At 40.8% G+C, this 12,717-nt stretch overlaps 1 protein-coding gene across 1 annotated transcript in view; it reads right to left on the minus strand.

Annotated features, from left to right (window-relative positions):
• The window catches only part of scube3 (signal peptide, CUB domain, EGF-like 3), an 86,285-nt gene that overhangs the window by 61,753 nt on the left and 11,815 nt on the right, over positions 1-12,717 (minus strand). Inside the window, exon 2 of the mRNA XM_069659549.1 lies at positions 5,303-5,425. Within this exon, the coding sequence (XP_069515650.1) occupies positions 5,303-5,425 (123 nt within the window). The remainder of the gene's footprint in view (positions 1-5,302; positions 5,426-12,717) is intronic.

A 12,717-nucleotide genomic window follows, 5' to 3' on the forward strand; every position in this document is an offset into this window, starting at 1 on the left:
GTAAGGAGTTACATTTTGACATTTTTGGAACTAAACTTCTTTGCCTTATTGCTGAGAGTTCGAGGAGAGGATAAATACCACTGTCATACCTGTCAGGAAATATAAACCTTCAGCTAGCCTCTGGTTATCTTAGCATTAATACTGGAAACAGGGGGAAACAGGTTGTCAAAAAAGTAACAACACTTGTCTTCCAGTGCCTCAAAAATTCATTGAATTTTAAATTAAACCTAACCTGTAAAACCATACTAAAACCAAAAGTCATAATAACTCCTTTTATTAAGAATTAACTTCTAAATGTGATTAACTAGACCCAATAATAATAACAAGGTAACAATCAGGAATACTCAGATTAATGCACTGAAATGCTTTTCTGTACACAGTGTTTTAAAAGAGGCACATTTAAATATCTCTAAGAAACATCATCAAATGAGACTAGAAACAAGTAATTAGCCAAAAAGTGATGAAAAGATTTACATCTTTTAAGAGAGAAGAACACAACATGAACAAACTTTGTTTACATTAGGACACTGAGTTTCTCTGGTGAGTGTTTTTCCAGATTCTTCAAAATTTCTTGGTATGCTGACAGTTTTTAAACCACATTAGCACTTTGCTCATTCGTTGTAGAGCTAGCATCTAAAGTTAATAGCGAAGGAGATCCCTTTCACTTCACGGTTGAGAAAATAAACTGGTGTGGTGTTCTTCATGCTTTGTTTGACTCATCATTAAAAAAAACTAATGCCATTAATCAAGTCGTAAAAGCCCCCTCCGGGTTTCACACTGAATTCCTTCCTGCTTACATACAAACCTCAAGGTGACGAGGCGCCTCCAGGAAGTCACACAACAAATCACAAACTGTCATTTTTAGTATGAACTCTTCAACTGTGCAGCTTCAACATATAACATGTAATGTGTTATTAAGCACACTGCGGAGGTGTCTATCCATCTTCTCATCCAACTCTGGGCGAGAAAGCAATTAAGCATATTCCCTATAATATAAAAATATACCTGAAGATTGCAATAAGGTCGTTTGGGGCATTTAATAGGATAAGATGATGTATTTGTTCCATCTGTACTCTCATAAGAGCTCTTAAGAGGCAAACAGGGACGAGAAAACAGCTGCGGCGATTAGGCAGTTCACCTGTTAGTGATGTAACTTGGTTTTATGCCAGAGTCTCACTGATTCTGTTTTGTTTTTAAATCCTGAGGTTTTTATGCCATATTTAATATCCCATTATTTGACCAGCTTCATGCCAAGACGTTGCTTTTTCCCTTTGGAATTTTATTGTTGGCAGGATGAAACAGCTTTTTGTCCAGTAGGTACTAAAAGCTTTCTACTGAGCTCCAGAGAATGAAGTCAGCGTTAATATTTGCAGCTATTTATACGTTTATTAGAGTCTATTTATGCACATTAGCGCAAAGAACATAAAGTTAAGGAAATTGAATTATCTTATGTGAATGTACGCCCGCAGTAAGGAATCTATTAAAACGTGGCTTACATAATTGACATGGAAGATAAAAGCTAATCAAATGCTAATATTGACCATCACTGATAACTCCGAAGTCAGTTAGCTGAAGAAATGTGACACATAAATGAGAGCGAGGAGGCAGGAAGATAAAGAGCGCCTGCAGATTGGTGTGACAGCCTGAGTGGAGTTGTCTGTTACAGTTACGATGATGGTGGAGGGGTCCGTGCTGAGGAGACCCAGAGAAGCTGGATTGAGAACGCGGCGCACTTCCAACCAGCACTTACGAACCCATTTAGGGCCGATGATCCCGGCCGTTCGGCTCCTCTTTGAGGCCGTCTCACTCCGCGCTTAATAAGAGGTGACAGCAGAGGGACGGGACTAAAACAAAGAAACACTTTGCTGCTCCCTGCGTCTCCTCTTCCCACACGTCTCTGTCATTCCTCGATCACAGCACACAATCACACATCACTGTTCAGCTCCTCTGGAAACCCGAAACACTCACCACAAGCGACTTTCCCTCAGCAGATTTGAATTTGTTGTTATTTGATGCTTGTCAAGATGTCGTAAGTCAACGCTAAAGTTTGTCCCTTTATATTTGTCTTCTAGACGAACTCTTTATATAAATTAATTAGATTGTAAAACCTGAAATGTTGAAGATGTAATAATAGGGCTTGTGAGGTTGACTGACAGGTTTAGGGGTGGGACAAAATATCGATACGGCAATATATAGTCGTCCTGACTCGTGCAATACAATTATCGACGAGCTGGCGCCAAATAGCGATACTTTAATTTACAACTGCTACATATGGTGCTCTAAACACTACTCCATGACTCCTTGCGGTGGAGCTTATGACATTAATCCAAATTTAAAGTCCTGATTTGTTTTCATAGTTGTTCTATAGTTCTGTAAATTTAATTTGTAGACTGAAAACACGAACATAGTTTCATCTCAGTTTGTGTCAAATTCTTTTATGGGGCATTTTGTATTCTTCAGTAAATCATATATCAAGATATGATTGTGTTGCAATAGATCAATTATTGCAGAATCGCTGTATCGTGATATCATGTTATCATGGGCCACGTATCGCGTATCGTGTCGTCTATCACGAATCGTATCGTGCATGGTATCATGCACGGTATCGTCTATCACGTATCGTATCGTGCATCATATCGCACATCGTATCGTGCATCGTATCGCGTATCGTATCGCATATCGTATCTTATCGTATCGTATCGTGCATCGTATCGCGCATCGTATCGCGCATCGTATCGCGCATCGTATCGCGCATCGTATCACGTATCGTATCGTATCGTATCACGTATCGTATCGTATCACGTACCGTATCGTGTATTACCTATCGTATCGTGTATCGTATCATGTATCATATCATGAGTTACCCTGCGATTCCCACGACTAAACGGGATTATAACATTTAGTGAAAAACTATATCAATACTTTTTTCAAGGATAAAAAGGATCTGGAATTTTATTCAATGCCGTTCCCGTTTTCTCAGTTCACCAATGTTAATCAGAAAAACCAACTATTGATTTTTTTTTTTTGTTAAAAGGAAAAAAAATCACATCATCATTTATTCCTAAAGCGGAAAAAGATAGCAAATGTTTTAAAGATATTAAACTGTTAAAAATGAAGGCCAGAATGAAATCTAATTTATAAGGGAATTAAATTTGAAACGGACTGAGAGTGAATAAAATCATATGACCCTCAAAACTCTTTTTTGTGTTTCAAGTGGTCATTTTGGGTTCATTGTCATATTCTGCCAATTGAAGTGCCTTAAAAAATTACTTACACAGATGCTGAGAACAGTCATATGTGTAATTACTTGTAACGCCGTCAACGTTTTAGGTTATATGATCATCTCAAGAAAATAAAGACAGATTCATCCCGCGCTGCTGAGATCACTGGATAATTATCATTAACTCGAAAATAAACTTCAGATTCAAATGATCACACCCGATATCAGTCTTGAAGATCCCCGTCATGACTCTCTGTGACAAGTCCTCACTTAACAATGAAACATGTATGGGTGTGATGCATTAGTGTGATGCATTGATCTAATGGGCACCATGTGATCTGACATTTTTAGCTGAAATCAGTTGCTACAGAGGCCAACACACCATCCCTGCATGCTGACAGTTAACGTTAACTTATTGGCATGACAGCAAGAAACTTAATTTGATATTCGTCAAAAACAGTTTTCCGATGCTGTCAAAGACATCGCCTTTGAGAGACGGGGGTTAACCTCTTCACATAAACTACACACCAATCTTATATCTTTATAAAGCTATTTTCAAAGCTCCTGTAGCTGCTACTGTTTGAGGAAATTGCTTGAGCGTGTTTTCCATGGAAATGAAGCCGTCAAAGCTTTCAACACAGAAAAGTGGATAGTTGGTTGGAAGGCCGGAAGATAATGTTTTCGTTCATGTGCCTGATCGTCACATGCATAGGCTTTAAGACTGATTAAACGATATAAATAACTCTGAGGAAACACAAAGAGGGAATTTTATACTAAAGAAGTGATAGCTTCAGTTAAACATTGGAAAACATAACCGCCAACAACGAGCACTGTAGATTATATCGACATTAAAGCACCTTCTGAAGACATCTTTTACTGGTCAGGATGAACAGGAGGAAGTAAAACTGTTTCCTGTTCATTTGGGCGACTGACATTTATAAGAAAAAAAGAATAATGGTGAACATATCCTTTGGCAGCAGAGGACAAATCAGGAGCTTAAAAGATAAAAGCTTGTGCCTCAACTCAAACAGACTTGTAAAATCTCAGCTATTGATCCAAGCCTTTAGATCACTAGAACCTAAAAACCAAATTCGTACTATGGCACATAAAGACGAGCCGGGTGGAGGAGCTGTTGACGTGGTATTAAGGACAAAGCTAACCGCATGGAAGGAAAGCTTTCCTTCTTCATTATCTTTACCTTTCCTGATGCCGTCTTTTAAAACAAACTGATGCTAAATTGGTGCAGCACTTTTGTGCAAGGTTACATTCAACAGGCAGTCGGACTGACCTCAAATTTTACCACAGATTACTAAAATATAATATTTATTTCTATTTTTATGAGTATTGCTTAAATTCTGAATGTTACCAGTATGTCAGCCTTGAGAAGCTTTGAGCAAACCTTGAGTTCAAAGGAAACCTGACCTTCCACATATTTTACAATAGATTCAATAAAAGCAAACTTTTATGACCTACAGGCAGCAGGCCATGAAAAACACTCGGTCAAGTAAATGAAAGAATAATAACAGAGAGGGAAAAAAATGACATTGTGAAATATGGTTTTGTAATAACACTAATAAAAATTGTGGGATATAATGATCCGGCGGCTTTGGGCACATTGAAAAAAGGTTAGAAAAACAGACTTGTGTCTGACAGTCCGTGAGGCCTTCCTCTGGCTGTGGAAATATCCCTGACAGCTTGGCAGGCGCTGCGACTGCCGTTTCAGCCGCTATCTTAATTTTCTCCCCCAACATGTGTAGGAAATTTACTGCTTCATTTCATCTCGTCACAAAGGAGCCCTCCGCACCTGGCTTTCCTTTCCCCTCCGTCCGCCACTTTTTCCCTCGTCTCTCCTCCCTCTTCTGCAGAGTCTTGCAACTAATGAGTTATGTTGAGTGAGACAGAAGCTCTTACCAAGCTTGTCGCTGGCCCAGGGGGCTTACGTTCAGAGAGATAAGTCAAATCAACATGAGAAATGTGGCTTTAACTTCAATGTACTGTAAAAACCCTCCCACACAGGGGAGCAGAAGTTTGTGCCTCCAACCACAGGTGTAAATGAGCGCATTAATCCAGTAAGACTTTTACCTTCACAATGTTTGCCGTCTCCTTTATAGCCCGACTTGCAGATACATTTGTATGACTTCAGGGTGTTCTGGCAGATGGCATCGATGCTGCAGTTGTCAAGCGCCTCTGCACACTCGTCCACGTCTAAAAAAAGAGGGAACAGGGAGAGGGGAGGTTAGCTGATGAAGCTGCAACACTCTTGAGCGTAGTTTTACCACAATATACAGATGTTCATTATGTCACACTCCATGTTCTTGATTCTGCTAGATTTCACCAGAGTAAAAGACCAAATACAAAAGTGACACATAAGAACAGGACAATTAAAAAAACATAGTTGTGAGGTTTAACTTGGTTTAATTGGTGACATTTCTGAGAATATTTGTCCCAAATCATGAACAAAAGCATTTTCTGTCTAATTAAAGGCAAATAATCATATATTGATTGTGCTGCTGTGACCTTTAACTGGCCAGATAGATCTAATAATAACCTAAATCCCAATTAGAGGAAAAAGGTTAAAACAATTACATCTTGTGGCACCTTATTCCTTACACCTACTGTAGGTTAAAATGTAGACCATGGACATCAACATCAATATTGGAGGGAATGTTTTGCAAGTCATCCGCCATGTCATCTCTCTGCTGTCAGTTTGTCAATTTAAGTAAAAATTGTAATAATAAAATTGATAATAAAAAAAGAAGTCTTTTGGCTGGAAGACTAGAGCAGGGGTCTCCAACCCTGCTCCTGGAGAGCTACCTTCCTGCACATTTTAGGTTCCTCCGTACTCAAACACACCTGATTTGAAAGATCGACTCGTTATCGACCCACTGAAAGGTCTCAGGGGATTGATAATGAGCAAAAGATTCCAATCAGGTGTGTTAGAGTACGGTGAAACCTGAAACATGCAGGAAGGCAGCTCTCCAGGGCTATCGCCATGCTGGTTGCTCTTGTTGGCGCTGTAGTGCTTTGAGCTAAATGCTAATGCCACCATGCTAGGACAATGCCAACATGCAGATGTTTAGATGTCATAATGTTCACCATGTTCCCTACTTAGTTTAGCGTGTCAGAATGCGAACATTACATAATCAGCACTAAAGTACAGGCGTGGCTGAAGGACATGCCATGACTTTCGCACGTATTTGGATTGGACACACTGAAACACTGACATATTGTAATGTGGGCTAGATGATGGAAATCCACCCAAGGATTTGAGAGATACATAACTTCATGATGAGGGCATGGAGAAGTCAGTGCATGGCCAAAGTAGTAGTTGAGATAATTCAGACCAAATTGGTTGACCAACCAGCAGACACCATCCCACGCACCATGCTGCTACTTCCGCTTAAAACCAACCCATTAACATCTTAAAAAATAAGAAGCTAGCAGTCATAATTATTACATATTCCAGCTTTTAAAATGTAAAGTACAATATAAAGACGGAGGAAGGCAGGTTCGCCCACATGTACAAATCATATCCATGCTTGTCTTGTTTTCATAGCCATGAAGAACAGATACAGGTAGAGATAAAATCCATCAGTCTAAAGCTAACTGTTGTGTAACTGCTGGATTGAGTTTAGGTAATGAAGAGAAAATGTGAAAAGATAAGAATGGAAATGAATTTCACCAGAAGCATGATCACGTTTACCTCATGGAGCCCCTAATCCCACTAGATCCCAGCTAACTAGTCCAGGTGTTTAGGATTACCCCCCTGCTCACAGGGGAAGGGCAGCTTAACAAGGTTTACATAGCTCCCAATATCCACCCTTATCACAAGCCCTCTGCAGGAGCTGGCTGATCCCAATGGGAAATGACCTGCAACCTAAACCCCTGGGCTTAGCATATTGGCTATTTATGCCTATTCCTGGAGGACATGGGGTCTGCTGGGGAAAGGAGGGCAGTGACAGCGCAGAATGTACAGAACTGGGGAAAATCTGTGTCAAACTAGATATTGCATTGAGTAACCGAAGCAGGTGGAACAAAGGCTGGCCTGGATGTGACACATAAGAGATCCCGTTGCTTTTGTACAATAGGTTACTTGCATGCTAACATTTCGCTAATGAAATTCGACCTGATAATGTTGCTAGAGGAACGGTTAAGGAATCTCCAAAATGCTTCAAAGGCAACCAGAGGGGGAACCACATTTTATGGCAATCCATCCGAAAGTTGACAAAATATTTCAGTGAAAAACATGTCACCCTGATGGTGGATCTAAAAGAAAAGCCAAGGGTTCATCCTTTGGGGACCACCAATGTCTGTTGGCTAAAATGGAATTAGGACGTTCGACAGTAGTAGAAGCAGCATGTAGTCAGCTTCCTCCAAGCTGGCACAGGCGCAGTGTCAAGACCAGACGTTGCTATTGGATGTAAGTGAACGTTCATGAACTGTACAAAAACAGCTTTATTATGTCATCATGGTGGACTTTGGAAAATATGTAAAAGATCAAATGATTTGGGGTATTGATAACCTCCAGCTGCTCTGCCTGAACTTTTGACTATTCATGGACTTTCTTGATGAACAGTTTGTATACTTGTTACTGTTAGTAGCTAGCTAGCTCAGTTTTACACTGAATTGTAAGTGTTGACACCGCTAGCAAATTTTCAAGCCCCCCTGGCAGGAGGTACCCAGCAGGGAATGCTGAAGGGGGTGTGGCCCCAAAATAAGCACCAAATCTGGGCAAGTAGACAGGGATCAGTGGGGACCAGTTTTGACATGGAGTACAGTTCAAAAGTGATTTACAGCAACTAGAACTCTGACTCTGGGGATGATGACGACGGCGGGGTTACGCCCCAGGTTGGCAGGGAACAAACCCAGCAAGAATTCAATGTCGGTGAAAATCCTTCATCTCAGGTTATAGTTAAGTGAACATATGCTAGAACGGTAATCTGGTCGCGTTGTTAATAGATGAAATAGGACAATTAACCACATCCCCTCTTCAATAAGAACATTAGGAACACTTGCTGGAGTTGACGGTAAATATTTCAGTCTGGACTGATGGTGGACAGACGGACATTGCTAAGCATTGAGCCATGCTATCTTTGCTAAAGCTTGTCAAATGTCAGGGTTATAGGTTTAAAAACATTAAACTAACGGGCTTTAGAGATGAATCTGATGACAAAAAGCAGATGTTAAACATTTCATTGTGACATTTGGTACAAGAGTTGAGCGTCATCACTGGGTTTCAAACCTGCGACCATCTTTTTGAGTATTTCTTAGTGAGTTGTCAGGTTTTATGTGTCAGTATTTTTCTTGGTGTAATATTTAGTCAGGAATATAGCACCTTGGACAGTTGTGGCTCCTCTCTTGCTAACTTTCCACAAAGCCATTAAGTGACGCAAGAGCTCCCAAAGCTCTGTATTGATTTATATTATGCAAGAACAATGTGAATTCTCCAGAGGAGCAGCCTTGGTCTTTTCTCCTTTCAGAATAACAGCAGGAGAGGCCGTGTGAGGAAGTGTTTTTCAATAGAGGAGGCATTAATCACAACTAAATATCTGTCTTATTGTCAGGTTTCTTGGAACCAAGTCTCTGTAGTTATTAATATTCATTATGACAGAAACTCAAAGAATCACTCTGTTTATTTTGTTATTATTGTTCCCATCTGGAGCATCAGTTCACTTTATATTGTAAGGCTGCCGACACATACACACACTCTGAGGCCCCCAAACGCGCTCTTCAATCATGCTTGATGTTGAAAACTGCGAAGGAATCAAAGATTGACAGCTCAAGACATCAGCTGAACTTGTATGGCTGCAATATTTCTTCTGCATAAAGAAGGCAAAACATCTACACACAAGCAGTGCAGCAGAACTGACAACCATACGTCTTAGTTTTCAGCACAACTCTGGTTTTGTATTTAGTCTAATTTGCATCCAGAACAGTTTGATGCTGTTATTGCTCCAGGCAGTTGTTGAGTGCAGAAGCGCGGCACCAAATATGAGGCTGTAAACGTCTCTAATGTTATGTAACAGGCATATTATGATACCTAATGACTTCAGTGAGATTTAAAATGATGACAAAGAGCAGCTTGCTAAGCGCGTAGGGTTTTTAACAAGCCAAACAGCCACCTTAGCCAGTACAATGATGTGTAAGTGTACAAAAGAGGCTAAAAAATCTCTCTCCAATCTAAGTAAGCAGCAGCAAACAGATGAAAATGAACATACAAAAATGAACAGTGAGAAACAAAGATCTGCAAATTAACTGGGACACAATGAGACAAGTTATTTGTGTTGATAAAAACTGACTAAACATAACACACCCACATTCCCATCGCTTTAGGTGGAAGCTGCTCAAAATGAAATAAAAACAAAATCAAGAAATCCTGGCCCACAAACTACAATGGCCGCCGTCTGTCAGAGCATTGTTTAAACAACCCACCCATAAAAGACGCTGGGAGTGTTCCAGCAGACACATGGACAACAAAAGCTAAATGTGCTGGTGTTGTTGGAAACCCAACATGTCTCTGCCACGGAAACAAACATGTCAGAATCAATACATCCTTTTAGCTCACTCCAGAGGATGATCCTCTGAACGCTGAGCGTGTTCAGTAATGCTGCCCTGGTAATTGACTCATGCCCAAGATGAAAAGATTTTTTCTTTCATTCTTTTGTGTTGAGGAATCACAGTTGTTGGGAACAAGTCAAGGCAGCGGAGGATGAAGCCGGCGCTTCGAGACAAGGATGGATAAACAAAGTCAAAACAACAAAACCAAAGAAGACAGAGATGTTGGGCAATGCTCAGATGTTTAAACAGTTTCCTTTGGGGGATGTGTCACTTTGAATATTGCTGCTGCTGTAGCTCTCATCTGGCTAATAGACTTTAGCACATTAAAGCCACAAATTGCTTAAGTCTGTGTTTAAACCCGCTGACGTTCTCAGAATATTGAATTCGATGATTTTGTTGGATGAAACCGAGTCATAAAACAATGAAGGGTGGTTTCTCTGCCTTGGAACGGATTCACCTCAAGCTCAATAAAACTTAAAACCTTGCGGTGTGTCAAATGTACCTCGACCAATATTGCTGTTGGCCGATATATCGAGCCGATACGGGCCTATCACAGAGATATTGGTATTGGCAGAGGTATGTGCCCATATCAAAAAACATTACAGGTCCTATGATGGGGTGATTTAAAACTGCTTTGATCACTTCATTTTATTCAGCTTGACCAATATTTCTGTTGGCCGATATATCGAGCCGATACGAGCCTATCACAGAGATATTGGTATTTGCGGCGGTATGTGCCCATATCAAAAAACATTACAGGTCCTATGATGATGAAAACAAGGCTTGGTGTGATTTAAAATTGCTTTGATCACTGTGTTTGTTTCAGCGGAGCGCACTCTGCCTACACTTTAAACTTTGACGTTTCAAATTTAGCTTGACTAATATTTTTGTTGGCCGATATATCGAGCCGATATGGGCCTATCACAGAGATATAGGTATTGGCGGCAGTATGTGCCCATATTAAAAAACAATGCAGGTCCGATGATGGGGTGATTTAAAACTGCTTTGATCACTTCATTTTATTCAGCTTGACCAATATTTCTGTTGGCCGATATATCGAGCCGATATGGGCCTATCATCGAGATATCGGTCATGCTGTTATGTGCTAATACTATTTTTTCATTGAGAAAGCAGCAATTTAAGAGCCTTTGCTTTATCATAACATTGCAAAACGGATCAGATGCAATATTTGGAATCAGCTGAATTTTCTCCCTCTAAAGTGAGTATCGGTAGGAGTCTCAGAAATCCCATATCAGTCAGGCTCTAATGTCAAATTTCTAAATGCATCTCCAGGTTGGAAGAAGGAGGCTTGCAGGGACAGTAGAAATTAGATTTATTAGAATTGTATGAAATCTGCCAGATTAAACATCCTCCCAGGTTAAAAGGAAAGTAACTTTGAAAAAACATTAGTACATTTAATTCTAAAGTCCTCCCTTCATGTAAGCCAGAGCTGCCGGCTAAGGGTTTCTGGCCGTGGAGGTGAGACCCTGTCAGAGGTGCTTTTCCTCCCTGATTTATTGGAAGGTCCCGGGATAAGCAGTGTATTTAGCTTCGGCCCAACTGGAGGGGGTGTTAGCCGGAATAAGACTCAGAGGGGAGAGCGAGGGTGTGTGGGAGAACTGTAGGGCTGAAGGTGTGTAGTTCAAACATAGGGTAATGTTTACTTTGAGTGTTGAGACCCTCACTGTTTGCTTTGCCCCAAACCTGCCCCCATCCCTCCCTCCCCTCCAGCCCATCACCTTTCCTTCAGAGACAGAAATAGACTGAGTGGAGCTGGGACACCCATAGGTGTAGCTTTACTCGCGCTGCCTGCAGCCAACTTCAAAATAAAAGTCAGAAATATGGACCAAGTTATGCTTTCAGTCAGCGAGAGCAGCACTTTCCTGACACAATGATTCAGTGCAGCATTCGTGATTAAACATTGTAGACAAAACATTCTGTCTTGACAAAGACATTTTCAGACAATATCCGTCATTTTGCGTGCGGCAGGGGAGGAAGGGTGCTGGGTTCAACTCCATAAAAAGGTGTTCTTGGGATCACAGCGTATGTCATACTCTGTATAATTACAAAGGAGCTCGTATGGTAATTATGCATCTTAGAACCACACTTACACTATACTTAGGGTTGTGGTTGAGCAGGATGGGGTTAAGGTCAGGATAATTACTTTGCGCACAGAGCAGCAGAGAGCCTGAGAGGCCGTGCTGGATGAAAACACCTCTTTTATCTGTCTGATGTAAACGACCCATTTGATGATATGATGTTCAACTCTTAAACAACCTGTAAAAGGATCCTTTGTACTCAATGAATCAGTGAAAAAAACATCAGCCAAATTAAAAACAATCCCCCATAATGCACTCCGATTTAAGGCGAGTACAGAGAAACCTCTACCTTTAGTAAATGAATGGACAGCGGCCTTCTAGTGTCAAACTGTTATCCTTCTGCACAGGGAAGCTCAAACATCAAAGCAACAATAACGCTGACACAATATTCCTGTCTTATACGATCTTATTTCTCCAAGAAACCCAAGGTAAGGAGAAAGGACACTGCAGAAGACAGACAATATTGTGTTTGACAAAATACATTGTCCTATCTGATAGCTGTAATAGTCCTTTGACATGCTGATATCTTATGTTTTTAGCTAGCTAGAGAGGCATGTTTTGGAGCGTTGCATCATATTGTGGCGCTGACTTTTCCCCTTCAGTGGGGGCTTTACAGAGTATGTCACACTTCACACGGACTACCGTGCTCTACGACCAATCAGCGCTTGCTGCCCATCACATTGTGTGTGATATAATCAGGTAGGAGGACGAATTAAAACAAGTCCATCGAGGAAAAAAGGCAGCAACATCATTATTCCTCTTTTTCACTGCTCCATGTCTAAAGGCCTACGTCTGTCGGTTCAGGCTATAACGGGGATGATGTCCTGCACTCTGAACCCA

This window comes from Semicossyphus pulcher, unplaced genomic scaffold, assembly GCF_022749685.1.
Source record: "Semicossyphus pulcher isolate SPU_LCO1_2020_fin unplaced genomic scaffold, fSemPul1.0.p SCAF_13, whole genome shotgun sequence".
Taxonomy (NCBI): domain Eukaryota; kingdom Metazoa; phylum Chordata; class Actinopteri; order Labriformes; family Labridae; genus Semicossyphus; species Semicossyphus pulcher.